The sequence below is a fragment of the Bison bison genome, unplaced genomic scaffold (genome assembly GCF_000754665.1).
Source record: "Bison bison bison isolate TAMUID 2011002044 unplaced genomic scaffold, Bison_UMD1.0 scf7180017864316, whole genome shotgun sequence".
In the NCBI taxonomy this organism is placed as follows: domain Eukaryota; kingdom Metazoa; phylum Chordata; class Mammalia; order Artiodactyla; family Bovidae; genus Bison; species Bison bison.
Window position 1 is genome coordinate 2510852 of NW_011494888.1, and position 18988 is coordinate 2529839.

The following is an 18988-nucleotide window of genomic DNA, read 5'->3' on the forward strand; positions in this document are numbered from 1 at the left end:
AGCCTCTTTGCAGAACTGTTTGGCAGTCCATTTTAAAACTGCAGATGGATCTGCAATACCAAGAGTAGGCAATTCTACTTGTCCCAGAGAAAACTTATTTTCACAAAGAAACATTTTGTTGTTGAGTCACTAAGTCATGTCTGATTCTCTGGGACCCTTTGGACTATAGCCCACCAGGCTTTTCTGTCCATGGCATTTGCCAGGCAAGAATACTTGAGTGGGTTGCCATTTCCTTCTCCGGGGGATCTTCCCAACCCAGGAATTGAACCTACTTCTCCTGCATTGGTAGGCAGATTCTTTACCACTGTGCCACCAGGAAAGCCCAAGAAACTTTTAACATGAGTGTTACTAGCAACTTTACTCTTAATAGTCAAAAACGGGAAATCCAAGGGTCCTTCAGCAGGTGAATGATTAAATAAAGCATAGCATTTCCATACCTTAGTCTACTACTCAACACTCAGATAGAACAAACCATTGAGTCTTGTGTCCATTGCCTTGAATGGACTGCAGGGGAGTAAAATCAAGTGAAAACCGTCAACTGGAGGAGGATACATACTGTGTGTATATATATAGAAGTTGTTGAAATATAATTGTAAAGATGGAGAATAGATCAGCAGTTGACAGGCAGGGATAGAGTAGAAAATGTGGCTGTGAAGTGATACAGTAATTGTACAATTAAGTATCTTGATTTGATGGTGGTCTAACAAAGCTGTGTGTGTAATAAGATGGTCTGTTGCAGATATAAAAATGTGCATGTGTAAGCAGTGAAATCCTGTGGTTCATGCAGGCCCAGCTTCCCAGTTTCGATAGTGCACCACAGTAATACAAGATGATACAGTTCGGAGAGACTGGATGAAGGGTACATGGGACGTCCCTGTACACTCCTTTTCTTCTTTCTGTTGTTAGCTATAATATTTCAAACTAAAATATTTCCTACATAGGCACATAAGGAAATCTGGAGGAAAATACTGTTAAACTTTTTCAGATGGTAGAATTATGAATGTCTTGTCTTTATTTTATATGTTTCCTGTGGTGAACTTATATGATTTTTATGAGAGAAAAAGATACTGACATAAATAGATACAATCAAAACTAATTTCCAGTAGAAATAGTAATTGCGTAATTTGCTCAAAAGGGTACATTTGCACTGTGAACTTGGAGGCCATTGGTAGCCTTGGAAATTTTTCAGAGCCATAGTGGGATCAGAACCCAAAGTGCAGCAGATTAAAACATAAATGGGAAGCAGAAAAATATAGGTGACAAATACAAAAAGTATACTTTTAGCAAGCTGATAGAGGCAAGATGGGCAGAGGGAAGAGGGCTTTGATTAGTAAGCTGGGAGGCTCTTGGAGCACCACTGCTGCTGCAGGAAGAGAGCGGGGTCCTTACAAGTCATTTTGGCAAGGAGCTTATTGCACCCTTGGGATAAACCATAAGATCACGAGTCCCTATGTGATTGGGCGGGTCACTTGCAGTCTAGATATGCGGCGTGCCTGCAAGCAGGGAACTGCAGCTAGCACGTTCCCTGTCGTGTGTGTGCTTAGTATGTAAGCAAACATGTAGACATGATGGGCCTTTGTAGAGAGAGATTTTGATTTGGAGTTTAGCTGACCTCCAAAGCAGTTTTTAAAACTCTGTTCACTTAAGTGGCTAGTAAAAGTGTAGCTGGTCTCTGTTAATATTGACTAAGTTTGGGATTTAATTGCTTTTTTCTGTTCCATGAATGCATTGGTTAAATTGATCAAGGAAAATGCCAGGGTCTGTTTTCTGTTTATCAGCTAATCACCTAGATGTGATCAGTACTTGCCAGCAAAAATAGTGGCCCCAGGCTGTTCCTAGGTAAGATGCTGCTGTAGCTATAGTCATTCTTTAAACTTAGTACATTACGTGACGCACAGGGCATCCTGCACAACCTGGCAGCTCTCTATGGAGGCAGGCCCAGCTCTTCACGAGGAGGGAAGCCGAGAAACAAAGAGGAAGAGGTACGCCTCCCGCATGCTCGCTGCCTGGCACCGTCACTTTGAGTTGATTGCCTTCCTTTCCTGCATGGTTTACGTTCTTCACGGTGATTGGAGGATTTGTAGGTCTGTAGGGACCTGTTAATAATATATCTTGGCTGACATACTGTGTTATGATTTTGCTCCATAACTGCTTTTCCGTATTCTGATTTCAATTTCTTTCAATAAAATTAAAAATTTTTGTCACTGTAATGTATTTCTTTTCATAAATAAATTGATCTAAATTAAACACTTGAAAGCTAATATTACATTTCCATTAACCAGATCTCAAAATTTTATTTCTTATATTCCCATTAACACTTTTCTTTAAATTAAAAACATTTTAGCAATAAAAATATTGGTAGTTTTTTTTTAAATTGAAATGTTGCCTTTTTTTTTCTCTTTGTAGGTTTATTTGGCAAGACTAAGACAAATAAGATTGCAGAATTTCAATGAACGCCAACAGATTAGAGCCAAGCTTCGTGGTGAAAAGGCAGGTTGAAAATCTATTTTTCAAAAAGTACTTGAATGACATTATAATATATTGAGATTAAAAATGCTGTGCCACTAACACAAGATAAAATCTCATGAAGACAGTGAAAGTCAAAGACCAAAAAAACTATATAGGAATACAGAAAATCATATTTATATGACTTAAAATTGATAAGACCTGTTGTTCCAGGGGAATTCTGAGAGGAAAGTGTGAGTAGTAGCCATGGACATATAAAAGGGGACATTTTATATCACTCTCTTTTTATCTGTTTTTCCCAGTGTCCATAGGAGTTGATGGTTCTGGAGAGTTCAAGTTGTAGCTCTGAATAAGTTACCATTTTTCATTTTTAGATGTTTATTTATTCATATAAACTCTGCAGTGAATTTGCGGTTCTATCCTAAGTGCTGCTGTGTTCACTACTTATTTTGTAGAAGGAAACTGACAGCTCTGAAGATCAAGAAGGAAGTGAGGAGGCCGATGTGAGGCGTAAAAAAGTGGAAGCCCTGAAGGTATGTACTGGAAGGTGATAGGGGTTTTCTTAGAGAAAAGGGAACCCAATAGAAAATTGTGTTCTTAAGTCTTTCATCGTTAAATCACCTTATTCTTTTGCCTTAACTTTTCTTTGTCCTCGCTTTGTTTCTGAAAAGTAGCATTTCTCTCTCTCTTTATATCTTATTTATGGAGAACAATTTGATGAAAGCATGGCATAAATACATGGAACTATCACACAAGTAATCTTAAAAAGAGAAAATGGTAACTGTGAAAATGAAAAACATAGTGTCCATTTCTGTGAAGACAAGTTTGTGCATAATCGTCATGTTTTAAAACTTTTCCATGTTTATTTCCTTTTGAATGTACATTCATTTATTTTCACTCCAGAGATACTTATTGAGCAGTTGCTGTGTTTTGACACCTGATTTAGGTGCCGGGTTTGCAGCCTGTTTGTATTCTGGAGGGGCACCCCCCCCACCAACACACACACACATACTCTCAGCCACACTGTCTCACATAGACATGCATTCACATATACTGTTGTTGTTTAGTCACCCAGTCGTGTCTGACTCTTTGTCACCGCATGGACTGTAGCCCCCCCAGGCTCCTCTGTCCATGGGATTCTCTAGGCAAGAATACTGGAATGGGTTGCCATTTCCTTCTCCAGGGGAATCTTCCTGGCCCAGGGATCAAACCCAACTCTCCTGCATATACGATGATTTCTTTACAACTGAGCCACCTAGGAAGCCTGTACACATATACACTTACGCACAACTCTAACCAAAAAAGATTAATGTGTGTTTGTATGTAAGCATGTATGGAAATACTTTTTAGACCAGGAAAGAAAAGCAAACCCCGTGCCTTTCTTTCTGGCGTTAATTTTGTGGATTGTCCTCCTTTCCAGGCCCAGGCAAGTGCCCGTGCAGCCGTCCTGAAGGAGCAGCTTGAGCGCAAGCGGAAGGAGGCATATGAGAGAGAGAAGAAAGTGTGGGAGGAGCATGTAAGCCAAGGCCCCTGTGAGGACCCTGCCTTTGCCACCCTCCCAGCTCTCAAGGGAGCTGTGCCAGCCACAACCTTGTGATTCTGTGTTTTTATTCTCATTCATTTTCCTGCGTCTCTGTCTCTTTCATCATTTAAGGATGATGATCTCTGTGGAAGTTATTTTGGTGTTTGATGTGAGGTGAGATAAAATAGCATTTGTATTTATCTATACTTCCAAGAGTAGTTAAGTTGATAATTTCATATGTTTATAAATCTGGCCTCAGTATTTGGTGAAATTTTGAGTTTTGTCATTAGGTGTCATTGTTAATTAATTTTTCAGCAACTAGTGTAATTGCAGATAAAACAGAAACAGTTTTACAGTGATAATTAAAAACCTTTTGTGAAGATATAAACAATATAGAAAAGTCTTTTGACTGTATTAACCTGGTGATAAAATAGCTAGTGGAAAAAGCTTCCAAAGCAGCTTGTTTCCTAACCCTCACTTATGAAACTTTCAGATCAGTGTTTTATTCCTTTTGCACATTAAAAAAAAAAATAACTTTGATTGAATTTTTACAAAGCTTGTTAGAATGAAGTAGATATTCTAAAATTAGCCAGGTAATCAATTTGTAACAAATTGAGTTATATTTGTTTTGAAGTTTTACATTTTTCTTCTATGAAACTTTTCTTCTTAACTTAGTTAATTTTTATGTTTTTTTTTTATGTCAATCATCTTTCTGAATAACGGACTCAATCTAATGTTTTCTTCTTTCACAAATTAAAAAATACACGATGGTCTTCTATCTTACAGTCTGGTTAATGTTGAATAGCATTAACATTTCTGTCTAAAAATAATATATCCATGATATTTACACAGAAGGCTCAAGTTCTCCTGTATTAATAAATGTATTGCTTGGCTTATAGTGGTGTTGCCACATCTCAGTAGTTACTCTGAATTACCCTTAATTTTTTAATAACTGAATTAGTTTTGTTTTAAAGTAATTATGAGAGTTAGGAGGATGTTTTGTTTGTTTTCGTTATTTGGTTTAGATTTCATTTGCCTTTCTTTACTTGTTTGTTATCTCAGGTTCTTTATGTCTGTTTAGTTGACCCGGGGAGAGACAAGTAGATGTTTGATCATAAAGTGTAAGCATTTCCTGGAGGCTGCTCAGGATCCTTCTTATTAGATGCCCGTGACTTTCTTAGACCATGGATCAGATATCTTCAGAGACTCTGTCTGTACTAGTCATTAGCCATATATGTGGCAGCCATATAGATTTTAGTATAATACGGAGTAGATTTTTAATAATAATGTGTGAAACATTTTCTTCATTAAAATACCTTCTGTTGATTAAAAGAAAAGATTTTTTTTTCCAAGATGAGTAGTGTGAAAAGAATGTCACAGCTCTCCCTCCTGTATCTTGATCCTGCTGGACTGAATTTGGTGGTCTTTGTTCTCATGCCCTGTTTAACTCATAACATTTATCAATAAGTATTTTTGTCTATAACTTAAGTTTTCTCTTAAGGTCGAAGTTAATATAGATTGTGCCTTTGGTGTTGTATCTAAAAGTTATTGCCAAACCCAAGGTCATCTGGATTTTCTCCTGTGTTATCTTCTAGGGGTTTTTATATAAAGTTTTGAATTTTACATTTAGGCCTGTAATCAGTTGTGAGTGAGTACTTGTCGGGGTGTCAGGTTGTTTGTGTGTTTGCCTGTGGGTGTCCAGTAGTTCTAGCATCATTTGTTGATAAGCAGTCTGTGCTTTCTCCAGTGAATTGTCTTTGCTCCTTTGTTAAATGCAGTTGACTGTATTTGTGTAGGTCTGTTTCTGGGCTCTCTGGTCTGTTCCGTTGATCTGTTTTCATTATTATTACACTGCCTTGATAACCTCAGCTTTCAGTAAGTCTTGAAGTCAAGTAGTATCGTTCCTCCAACTTAGTTCTTCTCCTTCAGTTTTATGTTGGCTATCTCCATCTCCTTTTGAACAGAATAGTTGTTGGTATAAAATGAAAGATCAGAGAACTAAATGCTAGAATTGGATTACTATCTTATGCTTAGAACATGCTCAATAAATACTAGTTTGAAATATTGATATTGATACTTTCTCATCAGAAATTCTTATTTACTTGTTTCAAGAAGAGAGAGAAGTTGGGAGTGACTTGCTGCCGTGCTCCTGTGAGCAGACTGAGAAATGCCATTTCCTTATACTTACTGAAAGTTCAGAACATGATTTCACATTGTTTACAGAGTCTCCATGGCAAGATAAAAGCAAAAGCATGAGAAAATAACAAATGGTATTTTCAGTGAAGTAAATCTTACTACCTGTACTTTGCACATTTTCCTTTCTTATTTATGTTGACATTTTATAATCAGGGCTCTCATGATGGGTAACTGATGTTCACGTTAAGATTGTACCAAACTTTAGAATTTGCAGAAGCATCCTTTTTGAAATATAAGATTAGTAAGTAAGCTTTTTTTTGTTTTTGCCAGATTTTGTAAGGGTTGAAATTAGAGCACTAATGTTTTATCTTTTAGAAGGCAATTTATAAAACATTGTTAATGTGGTGGAAAGGAGTTATTTAGCACCATGGGACACATGGCTGTGTATGTGAAGCCAGAGACGTGTCTGTCTATTCACTGATATTTCCCCAGCACCTAGTACATTGCCTTGCACAGCGAAAGTTGAGGAATGAAAAAACTTCTTGCGGTTTGAGTGTATAGGCAGTGATCTTATATATATACCACTTTGTCTCTTCATGCAAATGTAAATTGGCCAATGTGCTTACATTCTTATTACAGTTGGTGGCCAAGGGAATAAAGAACTCTGATGTGTCTCCGCCGTCAGGGCAGCAGGAAATGGGGGGTTCCCCAACAAAGCAGCCAATGAGACCTGTTATTTCTGTGACTTCGGCTTTGAAGGAAGTGTGTATGGTAAGCTTTCTATAATTTAGAATTCCTCAAAGTCAAAGAATACTAAAGGGACTAAATTTAATTAAATTACCTAAATTCCTAATGTCTGATTAGGTTTTTCTAGGGAAAAAAATTCTTAAGATTTTCATGTATGGTTTACTGTTGAGTATTGGAGCCTCACTGCTCTTAGGTTTCACATATAAGACCACCTGATAGATAAAAATATATTAAAATGATTCCCTAATACTCTAAAAGACTCTTGAACATATAGAAATGTGTGAAAAATAATGCAGAAAAACACTTTTACTCCCTGGCAGTCAAAATTAGCGGAAGTTCATTTCTTGGTATAGCAAATGTTAGAGGACTCAGCATAATTTCACTTAATTAATCAGTTATTTCTTTAAGCTTCTACTTTTGAATCTCTATCATGCCATATGGAGTATAAAACAAAGAACTGTGGGCAGGTAAAAAGTTTAAACTTGGAAGTACATATCCGGTATCCATCAGGATGAAATGGGAAGCACTCTATTCTGAGGTTGAGGGAAAGGGACTCCTGATGTGGGATTCTAGCCTGGAACTCAGCAGGCCAAGGAACAGTCTCCTGAGTCATGTTACACATTAACCTGATTCTTTCCTTTCCTGGTTGTTGCAGTCTGTGCCTATTTTTTGTTGAATTTCATTCAGTTTTGGCAGACAGCACTGATATTATTGGCACACCAATTTTCTAAAACTTCTGTGTTTATCTTGGAAATAAGATTATGTAGGAAGTACCAGTCTTGGTTAACTCTCAAGAACTTCCTGTAGGAAAGCACTGTTGCTCAGCAGGGTTCATCTCCTCTCCTCTCTGGTAACGACTGTGTGCTGCACTCTTCACTCCACCCCTCAGATGCCAGGTGTGGGCCCTGCCCGGTCCCAGTCTCACCCCATGTAGCTGCTCACCTCTCTGGTTGTAGCGACTGCTAATTCCTGCCACTTCACTGGGTAAAATGCTCTTTGTCTGATTTACAGGTATAACTCTGAAACTGACCACTATTTAATAAAATTTGAGGTAATCCATGTAACCAAATGCTTTTCCTTTATGGGTTTTCTTGGTAAATATCACTTCCTTAAAACTTTGAGAACTGCTTTTCCTTACCCTGAGTCTTCCAGGTACCTTTGATTTCATGGTTTCTGTAACTACTAATTTCTTTTTTTATGTATTTCATATATTAGTTGGTCTAATTACTTTGATTATACTAATCAGAAAACAAAATTTATTTTAGCATTAGCACAAAGTACATAGGACTCTTTACTGTTACTCTTTGCTTAGGGAGAAAAGCCAGTTCTCAATTATGTTTAGTAACTCCGGGAGTTGGTGATGGACAGGGAGGCCTGGCGTGCTGCGATTCATGGGGTCGCAAAGAGTCGGACACAACTGAGCGAGTGAACTGAACTGAACTGAATGGCTTAATAACAATATATGTACCTGAGACATAAAGACAGCTTACAAACAACACACACTCTCTTGATTATTCATCTGTCAAAACATCCCTAATTCTAATTGAGTATAAAAATTAATTTTTAAAAAATTTCTGCCATATATTTATATTTATCAAAAATCAGGTGCCAAAGTGGAACACGATATAGTTAAATAAGAAGAAGGGGATATAGTTAAATATCTGATCTAGTAACCCAGAAATGTGACAATAATTGAGAATTGGCCATTCTAGCATATATCACAGCTATTAGATGATAATAAGTAATTATTTCTCATTGCTGATAATGAAGGAAGCTATGTTAACATTTTACAGGAATAAAAAAACAAGGAGCATGGAATGCTAATGAAAAACAAAAAGTAAAAATACCAAAAATTTTAAGGTATGCTTTAAAATAACATTATTTCTTACTCTGTGTTTAAAGGACCAAAGTCTAACTGATGCCCAAGAAACCTCAGAAGAAACGCAGAAGAGTAGCAGTGCTGTTTCAGTAGGTACAGTTTTCAAATTTCCTGTCAATCTTTCCACTTAATCATACACTATTAAAATACAACATTTTAACTGTTTCAGAGTAAACGAGAAATACTACGTAGATTAAATCAAAATCTTAAAGTTCAAGAAGATGAAAAGGGAAGGCAGAGTCGTCATGAAACGGGTACAGTAACTGTTCATGAAGATGCCAAAGAGCTGGAAAAAGAAAAGTCAGTTTCATCGGATCGAAAAAAATGGGAGACGGGAGGCCAGCTTGTGCTTCCTGTGGACGAACTGGCCCTGGACGCTTCCTTCTCTGTGACAGAAAGTGCGTATGAGTGTGCCCAGGTGCCGTCTGGTCCACCCAGGCTCCCGTGTGGCCAGACACTGAGGATGCCCCACGTAAAGGGGCTGAGAGCCTGGAGGGGGTTCTGTAATAAGTGAGACATGGAGAAAACCATTCGCTTCAACGTGGGAGGGCTTTCACCTTTTTTTTTTTTTAAACACCCTTTTAAGCTTTCTCTTTTTAAACATTTTATTTATTTTTGATTGCACTGGATCTTTGTTGCTTTGCTTCTCTAGTTGCAGCAAGCAGAGGCTGCTCTCTTGGTGTGGTGTGCAGGCTTCTCAGTGCAGTGGCTTCTCTTGTGGAGCACAGACTCTGGGTGCACAGGCTTACAGGCAGTTGCAGTACATGAGCTCTAGAGTGCAGGCTCAGTAGTTGTCGCACACAGGTTTAATTGTTCCGAGACATGGGGAATCTTCCAGGAGACCCATGTCTCCTACATTGGCAGGTGGATTCTTATCCACTGTGCCAGCAGGGAAATCCCACGAGAGGATTTTTCCCAACGATCTGTGATGTGAAAGCAAGAACGAATGGCACGCATGTAACCTGTGTTACTCCAGCCCTTCCTCCCACCTTAGAGTCACCTGTTACCAGGAGTAATTCTTGGTGAGAATCAGAAGAGTGCACTTGGGCAGAATCTGGGAAGGTCGGGGCGGTATTGAGCAGGCCTGTGGAGAGTCTCATAGGCCATCCCTTTCTTTGCTCAGCGAGGATTCCTGAGCCCCTGCCCTTGTCTCACGTTGTCCCGGCCCTGGAGTGCAGCAGGGAACTGATGAGACACATGCTGGTGGGGGTTCGCTTTTTAGGTGGCTGATCTGATCACCGCCTGAGTGCTATTTTATGTGGTTTTTTTGATGGGCCATTTTGGTAGAATTCTTTCTTTTTAATACCCTGAAGCAAAGTTCACAGACTCCACAGCAGGCAGTTATGTATTGAGTCCTACTGTCTCACACAGACACACACACAGGCTTGTAAGGGCTTCATGGGAAGTCTACGAGTATGTCAGAGGAATAACTTTGAAAAGCAAATGAGGATGCATCAGGGAAGGAAAATTGAGAGTGTGATATGAATTTAAAGGGAAGAGAGGAGGAGGGCAAGATGAGGGCTAGAAAATCTGCACCGTGTTTGTCAGAGGAGGCCTTGTGACCTTGGTGAAAGCAGTGTCACTAGAGGTCAGGGGGCAGAAGTAGAATCTGGGGATTAAGGAGTGAGTAAAAGGTGAGGGAGGAGCACCTTCTGGAAGCTGAGCTGTGAGGGCAAGGGAGGGATGCAGTGCCCCCTGGTGGAACCTTACAGAAAAGAGCCTGAGAGTCAAAGTACAGCCTGCCATGCTTCTCAGTACCTGATTGACCTTGGTTTCAGGGAGCATGAAAATCCAGTGTCCTTTCCCATGCCTGAGCCAGGCTCCCTGTGGTTTTCATGCCACTTGCTTTGTCCTGTTTGCCTCCTCACCGCTCACTTTGTGTCACTGGAGTCTAGCCACTTTACTTCACGGCCCTCCTTCCCTCTTTTCTTAAGTCATTTGCATGGTGGCCTCCTTGTTTCTTTCCTCACCCTGTTGTTCAGCCTTCCCCCATTTCTGAATTCCTCCATGAGCTCTTCACAGTGTTGTCTGTGTACAACCCTGGTCCCCACCTTCCATCCCTCACCCCCTTCACCTGACTTCCAGCCCCTCAGCCCCATTCAGATTGCTTTGTCACCTCTATCAGATACCATGTGGCTGTAAGTTATGGGTCTCTTCAGTGTTCTTTGATCTTTTTAACCATCCTTTTAAAAATCGTTTCTTACTGGTAATCATTTTGCCTAAACAAAACCGAATATTGTCTGATAACTTGCAGGTATTTACTTTCATGGACGGGTACACAAAAATATGTATCATGTATTTGGTCACCGTTGAAAGTTGGTATCACTTACATACCCCATAATATTTGAGAGTATATCCTGTCTATTACTGCTGGGTATCTATATGCTTCATGTATTAATTATTACCAAATGTTCTGAAGACTCAAACTTCAGTAGGTGATTTTCTCTGTTTTGCTTTGCAAAATTTTATTCAAAAGGTTAACCCCAAATTATTATTGTCAAATAGGAAGTGTCAGTTGCTTACTTAGGTTAAAGAAGATAAAACAAATTTTCTTAGAGTAGTTTTCTCTACTTTTAATCCATATCACGTTTGTCTTAGGATTTTTTTTTCTATTCTCTGCAATTTATAGAAACAAAATATTAACATATTTTATCTATTTTTGTACTATCCCAAATTATTCTTAGTTTAAAATTTTTTTTCTCAAGTAAAAATGTTATAGAAACATAACTTACATTTTTTCCATTTTTATATTTCCTAAAACTAGAATCTGCCTTTAATGCAATGTTGTTATTAGATTCTATCACTGAAATTTTTTATATCTTTTTATTTTAGAACATATAGTGGGAGAGGTTATTAAATTAGATCCTAGTGGATCTCCAAGAAAAGTCTGGGGGAAAAGTCCTACAGATTCTGTTCTGAGGATACTTGGAGAAGCTGAACTACAACTTCAGACAGAACTACTGGAAAACACATCTATTAGAAATGGTGAGCAGAGAAGCTATTTTTTTTATATTAGAAATAATGTTAAAAACATACTTAGTTACCATTTTGTGTATGTGATGCCTGAACACTTAAGATTTACTCTCTTAGCAGCTGTACATTTAGTGGTAACTGTAATTAACCACGCTGTGTGTTAGAGCTCTAGAAATTTATGCATAAACATAAATGTAAACAGCTGAAGGCTTGTACCCCTTAGAGACATCTCCCTGTTTCTCCCACCTCTGAGGCCCTGGCAACCACTGTTCCAGTTTCTGTGAGTTCGGCTTTTTAGATTCCATTTATATATATCATACAGTGTTTATCTTTTTGTGTCTGACTTATTTGTAACATTTAGAATAATATCTTCCATGGATTTCCTTCATTCTTAAGGGTGAATACTATTCCATTGTGTGTGTGTGTGTGTATATATATATACACACACATACCCCATTTTCTTTATCTATTTGTTCGTGTACACTCAGTTTCTTTCCATGTCTTGGCTACTGTGAATAGTTCTCCAGTGAATGTAGGAGTGCAGATATCCCTTCAAGATTCAGATTTAATTTTCTTTCAAGAAATACTCGGAAATGGAATTGCTGTATAGTTGTGTTTTCATGTTTGAAGAACCTCAGTACTGTTCTCCAGAGGGGCTACACCAGTTCACATTCCTGCTAACAGTGCACAAGGATTCCCATTTCTTCACATCCCCACCAGTATTTGTCGTCTCTCCTTTTCTCCTTTTTTTTTATAATAGCTATGGTAACAAGAATGAAATGATCTCTCATTGTGATTTTGATGTGCATTTCCCTGATTATTAGTGATATTGAGCTTCTCTTTATATATCTGTTGGCCATTTGTATGTCTTTGGAGAAATGTCTATTCAGTTCCTTTACTTTTTAAAACAAATTTAATTTTTATTGAAGTATAGATTTACAGTGTTGTGGAAGTTTCAGGTGTACAGCAAAGTGCTTCAGTTATATATATATACAGAAAACCACTCTTTTCTAGATTCCTTTCCCATATAGATCTTTACAGAATATTGATAGAGCTCCCTGTGCTATACAGTAGGTCCTTGTTAATTATTCTTTGCCCACTTAAAAATTGCTATCATTAATTAATAATGGTAAAAAATTTAATATGCCAGATTTTTTTTGCTGTTGAGTTGTATGAGTTCCTTAAATATTTTATGTTAAACTCTTATCACATATATAGTATACAAATAGTTTTTATTATTCTGTAGATTCCCTTTTTATTTTATTGGTTTTTCCTTTGCTGTGCAGAAGCTTTTTACTCTGATATAGTCTCGCTTTTTGTTTTTCTTTTTTTTTTCCTTCTGTTGCTCATGCTTTCGTGTGTTATCCAAAAATTTCTTAGTAAGATGTATACAATCTTTTTTTGAAGTGCCTAGTCAAGTGTGTTGCTTATTTTTCCATTACGTTGGTTTTCCTTTGGTTGGTTACATGTGTAGATTATATCATCAATAGTTGGAAATAGTTTTTTTGTCCAGTATTTATTTGATGATTTCTTTTTCTTCTCATTGCATTTGAAAGCCTGTAGACCAGTCTTCAGTCCTCATGGTGCTTGTTCCTGGTTTTAATAGATACTTTTTTATAGCAGAAGAGTCAGACTGAACAGATCACAGGTGTGACCTCTGCCACTGTCAGACTGTTGATGAGGCTTGGTGAAGGGAAAATGTTCCAAAGCATGAGCAACACTGTAGTTTTGTTCTTGTTGACTAGGAAGAAGTAAGGTAAAACAGCTCACAGATACCTGTTCACAACTTTGTTCCCTAAGGGGGTTAACTGAACCAGGCAGCTCCTGCTGGTCCAGGGTTACAGATGGACTGTGGGCAGCAAAGAGGGCCCGCCTGACTTTAGTGATGATGAACTAAGCAGAGACAGTGAGCAAGGCTCTCTGCTTTTCCCCACCTACTTCAGTCATGTGTGCTCAAACATGGCAGACAGAAGATGGAATTGTTTGCTGGAAATACAGTGGGTTGAGGACCTTTGGAGGAGAATGTTTTTAATGATGGACTCTTGCTTAAATTTTAATGGGGAAGGTAAGGAGAGTATCTGTGGTAGGTTCAGTGGGTTGTGAGTCCTGGTCGGGTTTGGGTGGGGTAGCAGAGGGTGATGAGTGGGAATACAGGATGTTAGGGGTTAGGAGGTGGGACAGTTAACTTTGAACATTCTGAGGAGCTGTGTTTAGTGACAGGATCTCTAAGATGTGAACATGGAGTGACTGAGGTGAGGGGAAGAAAGCATCATGGGGATGAATTGACCAGCCCAGATCCAGGAGGCTTGTTCAAGGTGTAGACATAAATCTAGCAGGTTAGCTAAGACAGAACCCGGGTGGGAGCTCCCAGCAGTGAACTGGAGAGCAGCATCTCCAAGGAGTGGATGTGGCTGACTTGGGTGTCTTCCAGTCATTGCAGTGAGCTGTTCGGGCAAATCCATGCTCTCCAGACAGCAGTGAAAAGGATGGAAAGTTTCTGAGCATTTGCCACAAAAACACACAAAAACTTGAGTTCATAATTTTAAAGATAGCACCTTGATATATATATACACATATGTATGTGTGTATGTAATTCTGACATTTCTGTATAGATGTAAAAGTTTCACCCAAAGGAAGAGGCAAATAAACCATGTTAACCACCTTAGAAATTTATTTTTATTTTTAAATTTTTTCACCACTTGGTATTTGTGGCTTTATTATCAAGTAACTGTATTATTTTGTAACTATTGTCAAGCTTCAGTATGTTTCAAATAACTAAATGCTGCAACTGAGACATTAAAAATGCAAACTAACTTACCAAAATAATTGTATTCTGAGTATTATATATAATATTATACATTTTATATTATATAAAGGGTTTTTATACAAAAAGTTAAGGTTTGTTTATGATCATTGAAAATCTGAAATACATTTGAACAAAGCATTCCTATGCATACATATGTAATCACTCAACAAAACCATATATGAGTGGTTTTGAAAAATAAAATTACATTCATACAACAAAGGTGAAATATTTTTATTAATTTGACAGTATTATTACAAAACTACATACATATGAATGATATGACTTCATTCTGTATATTTGCAGATTTTAAGAAATAAATTTTATTTTAAGAAATTTGTATAGTTCATAATCATTAAAATGTCTATCCACAGGCATAATGTAGACCCAGTCCCAGTGAATAGAAGAGTTTTGATGGTCAGTCATATCATCTGTGTATGACACCATAATTTTAGAAGAATATCCTATTCAGTTGTACAGTTTGATACATCTTCATAGCTCTGCTTGTCATCAGTAATTACAGATGAGGTACAGAGCTTAGAGGAGAATGTACAGAGAACTAGGTACTCAGGAAAGAGTATCACTGGTTTCTCAAGTGGAGAACACCATAAACACCCAGACACAGTAAATTAGTCATTAAACTAAGTGTCAGTCCTTCACAAAGGTTCGTACACTGTTGTGTCATACATAGCTTTGATGCTGAAACGTCTTAAGTTCAAAAACTGAATGAGAGCTGTGATTTTTAAGTAAAGTCAAACATTTTTCTAACTGATCTGAAAAACCTGAAAAACAGTATCTTTATAACAAAAATGCCTTCGAATTTAAATTTAATTTGACTATCATGTGCCTTAATCATTTATTAATTTCTAGTACATAACAGAACTTAACTAGTAGTTACCTGCTGTGAGAGTGAACTTTGTTCTAAATGCTATTGCAGATAAAAGTCAAATCAGTGTGAGAACATAGCATGATTTTTCATTTTTGTTGTTTCAGAGATTTCTCCTGAAAGCGAGAATTTCAAATCCTTAATTACTGAAGAAGAAAAAGTAAAATGTATTCCACTTGAAATGAACCCACCAGCTACTCTTGATTCTTCTGTTGAGACAAACAGTCCAAACATTAGTGAAGCATCTCCACAGACAGCATTGAAAGCAGAAGGAGATTTGGAGGGTATGTTTTCATGGGGCAAAAGATTTATTTGGTTTAATAATACTTCATTGTCTTCCTTATAAACAAACCTTCAAAATATTTGTTTATGTTTGGGTGATTCATCTCAAATTAGGTTCACTATTTTTCCAGTACCAGGTCTTTTTTTATCACCACATTGCAAATCACCCCAAAACGTAGTGTTAGAACAACATCCATTTTACTCTGTCTCCCAGTTTTAGAACAATAGCCAATTTTACTCTGTCTCCTCATTTTGTGTGTTGGGAATTGAGTCAAGCCCTGGCTCACCGCCGTACTTTTCTAGTGCATGTGCTGTCATCTCTGTGATGACCTGGTCTCGTGGGTCCAAGAGGGCTTAACTGGTGTCCTGACTGGTACAGCTGAAAGATGGTGAGGCCTGCCCCTTCCTCTTCATACAGCCTCCAGGCCTTTCTCTGTACTCTGTCCAACAGGGTGGTCTGACGTCTTCCATGGCTCACAGGTACACAGGCAGAAGCTGCTTATACTCGTAGAAGCTAGTCTCCAAACTGGCACAGGGTTGCTTCTGCTGTACTTCATTGGTCAAAGAGGTTACAAACAAGCCTGGATTAAGAGGGAGGGGAAACAGACACCTCTCAAGGGTAAAAGGGTTAAATGTTTTGTTGTTGTTGAGTCATTTAGTCATATCCAACTCTTTGCGACTCCACGGACTGCAGCATGCCAGGCTTCACTGTCCTTCACCATCTCCCAGAGCTTGCTCAAACTTCTGTCAGTTGAGTCAGTGATACTATCTCATCTTCTGTTGTCCCCTTCTCCTGCCTTCAGTCTTTCCCAGCATCACAGTCTTTTCCAGTGAGTCGGCTCTTCATACCAGCTGGCGAAAGTATTGGAGCTTCAGCATCAGTCCTTCCAATAGATTATTCAGGGTTGATTTCCTTTAGGGTTGACTGGTTTGATCTCCTTTCAGTCCAATGGACTGTCAAGAGTCTTTGTTTTTGTAGCCATCTTTAATGTTAATGTCTGCCCTTTTACCAAACTTATTTACATCCCCTCACATGCAGAATACACTGACTCTTCATAGCCACATCTTATTATGACATTGGCTCAGATGTTGTCCTCAAGGTCAAGTCTGTGTTTAAATGAGGTTCTTTGGGTGCAGTTCTTTGAATACATTTACTTTCAATCTGAAGACCTAGAGAGTTCTTTTCACTTGCTTTTTCACTCATAAATCTAACAGTGATGAAGAGGATGTGAGACTCCTTGTCAAAAATAGGGAAGGGACAAGATTGTGGGTACATAGAAATGGGATCCCACCAGGAGTAGCTTGGCTGGCTTGCTTCCCTCCCACCAAACATTGGTACCCTCAAAGGCTCTTCTTTTGGGCTATATCTTTCCTTTCAATCACGCTGGGGAGTGCTTCTGCAAGTATTAATGATTTTGTAAATTTTGTATGAATGTTACTGACATTTAGTGAAAAACCACTGGGGTATTTGGTTTGGGTTTGTTTTTTTTGAGACTGTGCCCTCTACCTGCAGTTTCTGTGAGGAAGGCAATTGAGATGCTCAGCAATCTTCTTGTCCAACAGCAAGAGTCAGAAAGACAGACCTTTAAATCCTCTGTGCCCCAGCAGAAGGTCTTACGGCCTTCTGTTTTTGACCTCTGTCTTTGCCCTGAGACCATGCCCTGAGACCTCAGGCATACTTTGCCTGAGGTTAGTGTCTATTTGGAGGCATCTTTTCCCTTGAGAAACTGCCTCTTCTGAGTTCTCTTCATGAGCTACACTGATCTTTTTTCAACTCACCTTTTTCTCCTTGTAGTTTATAAGTGGCTGCCTTAGGAATCTCACTGGCACTGTAAATGGTCTACTCAGATAGCTCCTTAGCTCGGTCACTGAATCTCTTAGGTGCATTTTCTTTCATCTTTTTTCATGTCACAGGGCCACTTTCTGCCACCAGGTCACAAGAATGCCCTTTCCTCCAGCCTCCAGGAACCGCCTTTCATGGGCCAGGCTCTCACCACAGCCTCCTTGAAACCTTTCAGTGTCAGATGCTGGCCTGTCCCCAAACTAGTGCACATATCTAACCTTCGTTGTGTCAACACCCTATCTACAGATAGGAAATTCTGTTTCAGTTATCTCTCACTGCAAAGCAGTTTGCTTCCCAGACTTAGTGACTTAACTGTCTTGATTTATCTCACACTCTGTGGATCCAAAATCACTGCAGATGGTGACTGCAGCCATGAAATTAAAAGACGCTTACTCCTTGGAAGGAAAGTTATGACCAACCTAGATAGCATATTCAAAAGCAGAGACATTACTTTGCCAACAAAGGTTTGTCCAGTCAAGGCTATGGTTTTTCCTGTGGTCATGTATGGATGTGAGAGTTGGACTGTGAAGAAAGCTGAGCGCCAAAGAATTGATACTTCTGAACTGTGGTGTTGGAGAAGACTCCTGAGAGTCCCTTGGACTGCAAGGAGATCCAACTAGTCCATTCTGAAGGCAATCAGCCCTGGGATTTCTTCAGAAGGAATGATGCTAAAGCTGAAACTCCAGTACTTGGCCACCTCATGAGAAGAGTTGACTCACTGGAAAAGACTGATGCTGGGAGGGATTGGGAGAAGGGGACGACGGAGGATGAGATGGCTGGATGGCGTCACTGACTCGATGGACGTGAGTTTGAGTGAACTCCGGGAGATGGTGATGGACAGGGAGGCCTGGCGTGCTTCGATTCATGGGGTCGCAAAGAGTTGGACACGACTGAGCGACTGAACTGAACTGAGCTGTGGATTAGGAACTGGGACATTCCTTCTCCTCCTCATGGCATCAACTGGTATCGCTCAGTGGTTTTGAGCCATCAGCTGCGCTTACTTGGGTGGGAGATGCTGTCACTCCACACCTGGCATCTCAGCTCAGCTGGGCCTGCGCTGCTGGGTCCCACTCCTGTGCTTTAAGTCTCAGGGCCTTGCCATGTTGTCTCTCCAGGGTCCTTAAACTGCTTTCTTGGTGGTTTAAACTTCCAGATTCCAAAGTGGAAACTGCTGATTCTCTTAAAAGGCTGGATGTGGCCAGGCCTACAGGACTCCAGTTGTACCCCACAGGTCCAGGCAATCACACTGCTGATCCAGACTGAGGGACTTGGGACAACAGAGCCCCCTCTGGATGAGAGGAAGGCTGGACAGCTGCCACATGTGTGACCTTGTAGTCTTGTGAAATATTCTTGTTCATTAGAATCTTAGTTAATGGGTATCTTATGTCTTTTCTTAAAAAAAAAAAAAAAAAAAAAAACCTGTTAGGGGAAGGTTTAATAATAGTGACTGT

At 39.1% G+C, this 18988-nt stretch overlaps 1 protein-coding gene across 3 annotated transcripts in view; it reads left to right on the forward strand.

Annotated features, from left to right (window-relative positions):
• NEK1 (NIMA-related kinase 1) overlaps positions 1-18988 on the forward strand; it is a 133272-nt gene that overhangs the window by 83295 nt on the left and 30989 nt on the right. For 2 of the 3 annotated variants that reach the window (XM_010852783.1, XM_010852785.1), the window contains exons 18-26: positions 1899-1982; positions 2407-2490; positions 2922-2999; positions 3887-3982; positions 6764-6895; positions 8774-8839; positions 8920-9148; positions 11583-11735; positions 15520-15696. In XM_010852783.1, the coding sequence (XP_010851085.1) occupies positions 1899-1982; positions 2407-2490; positions 2922-2999; positions 3887-3982; positions 6764-6895; positions 8774-8839; positions 8920-9148; positions 11583-11735; positions 15520-15696 (1099 nt within the window). The remainder of the gene's footprint in view (positions 1-1898; positions 1983-2406; positions 2491-2921; positions 3000-3886; positions 3983-6763; positions 6896-8773; positions 8840-8919; positions 9149-11582; positions 11736-15519; positions 15697-18988) is intronic. The other variant, XM_010852784.1, reaches the window with a different exon arrangement.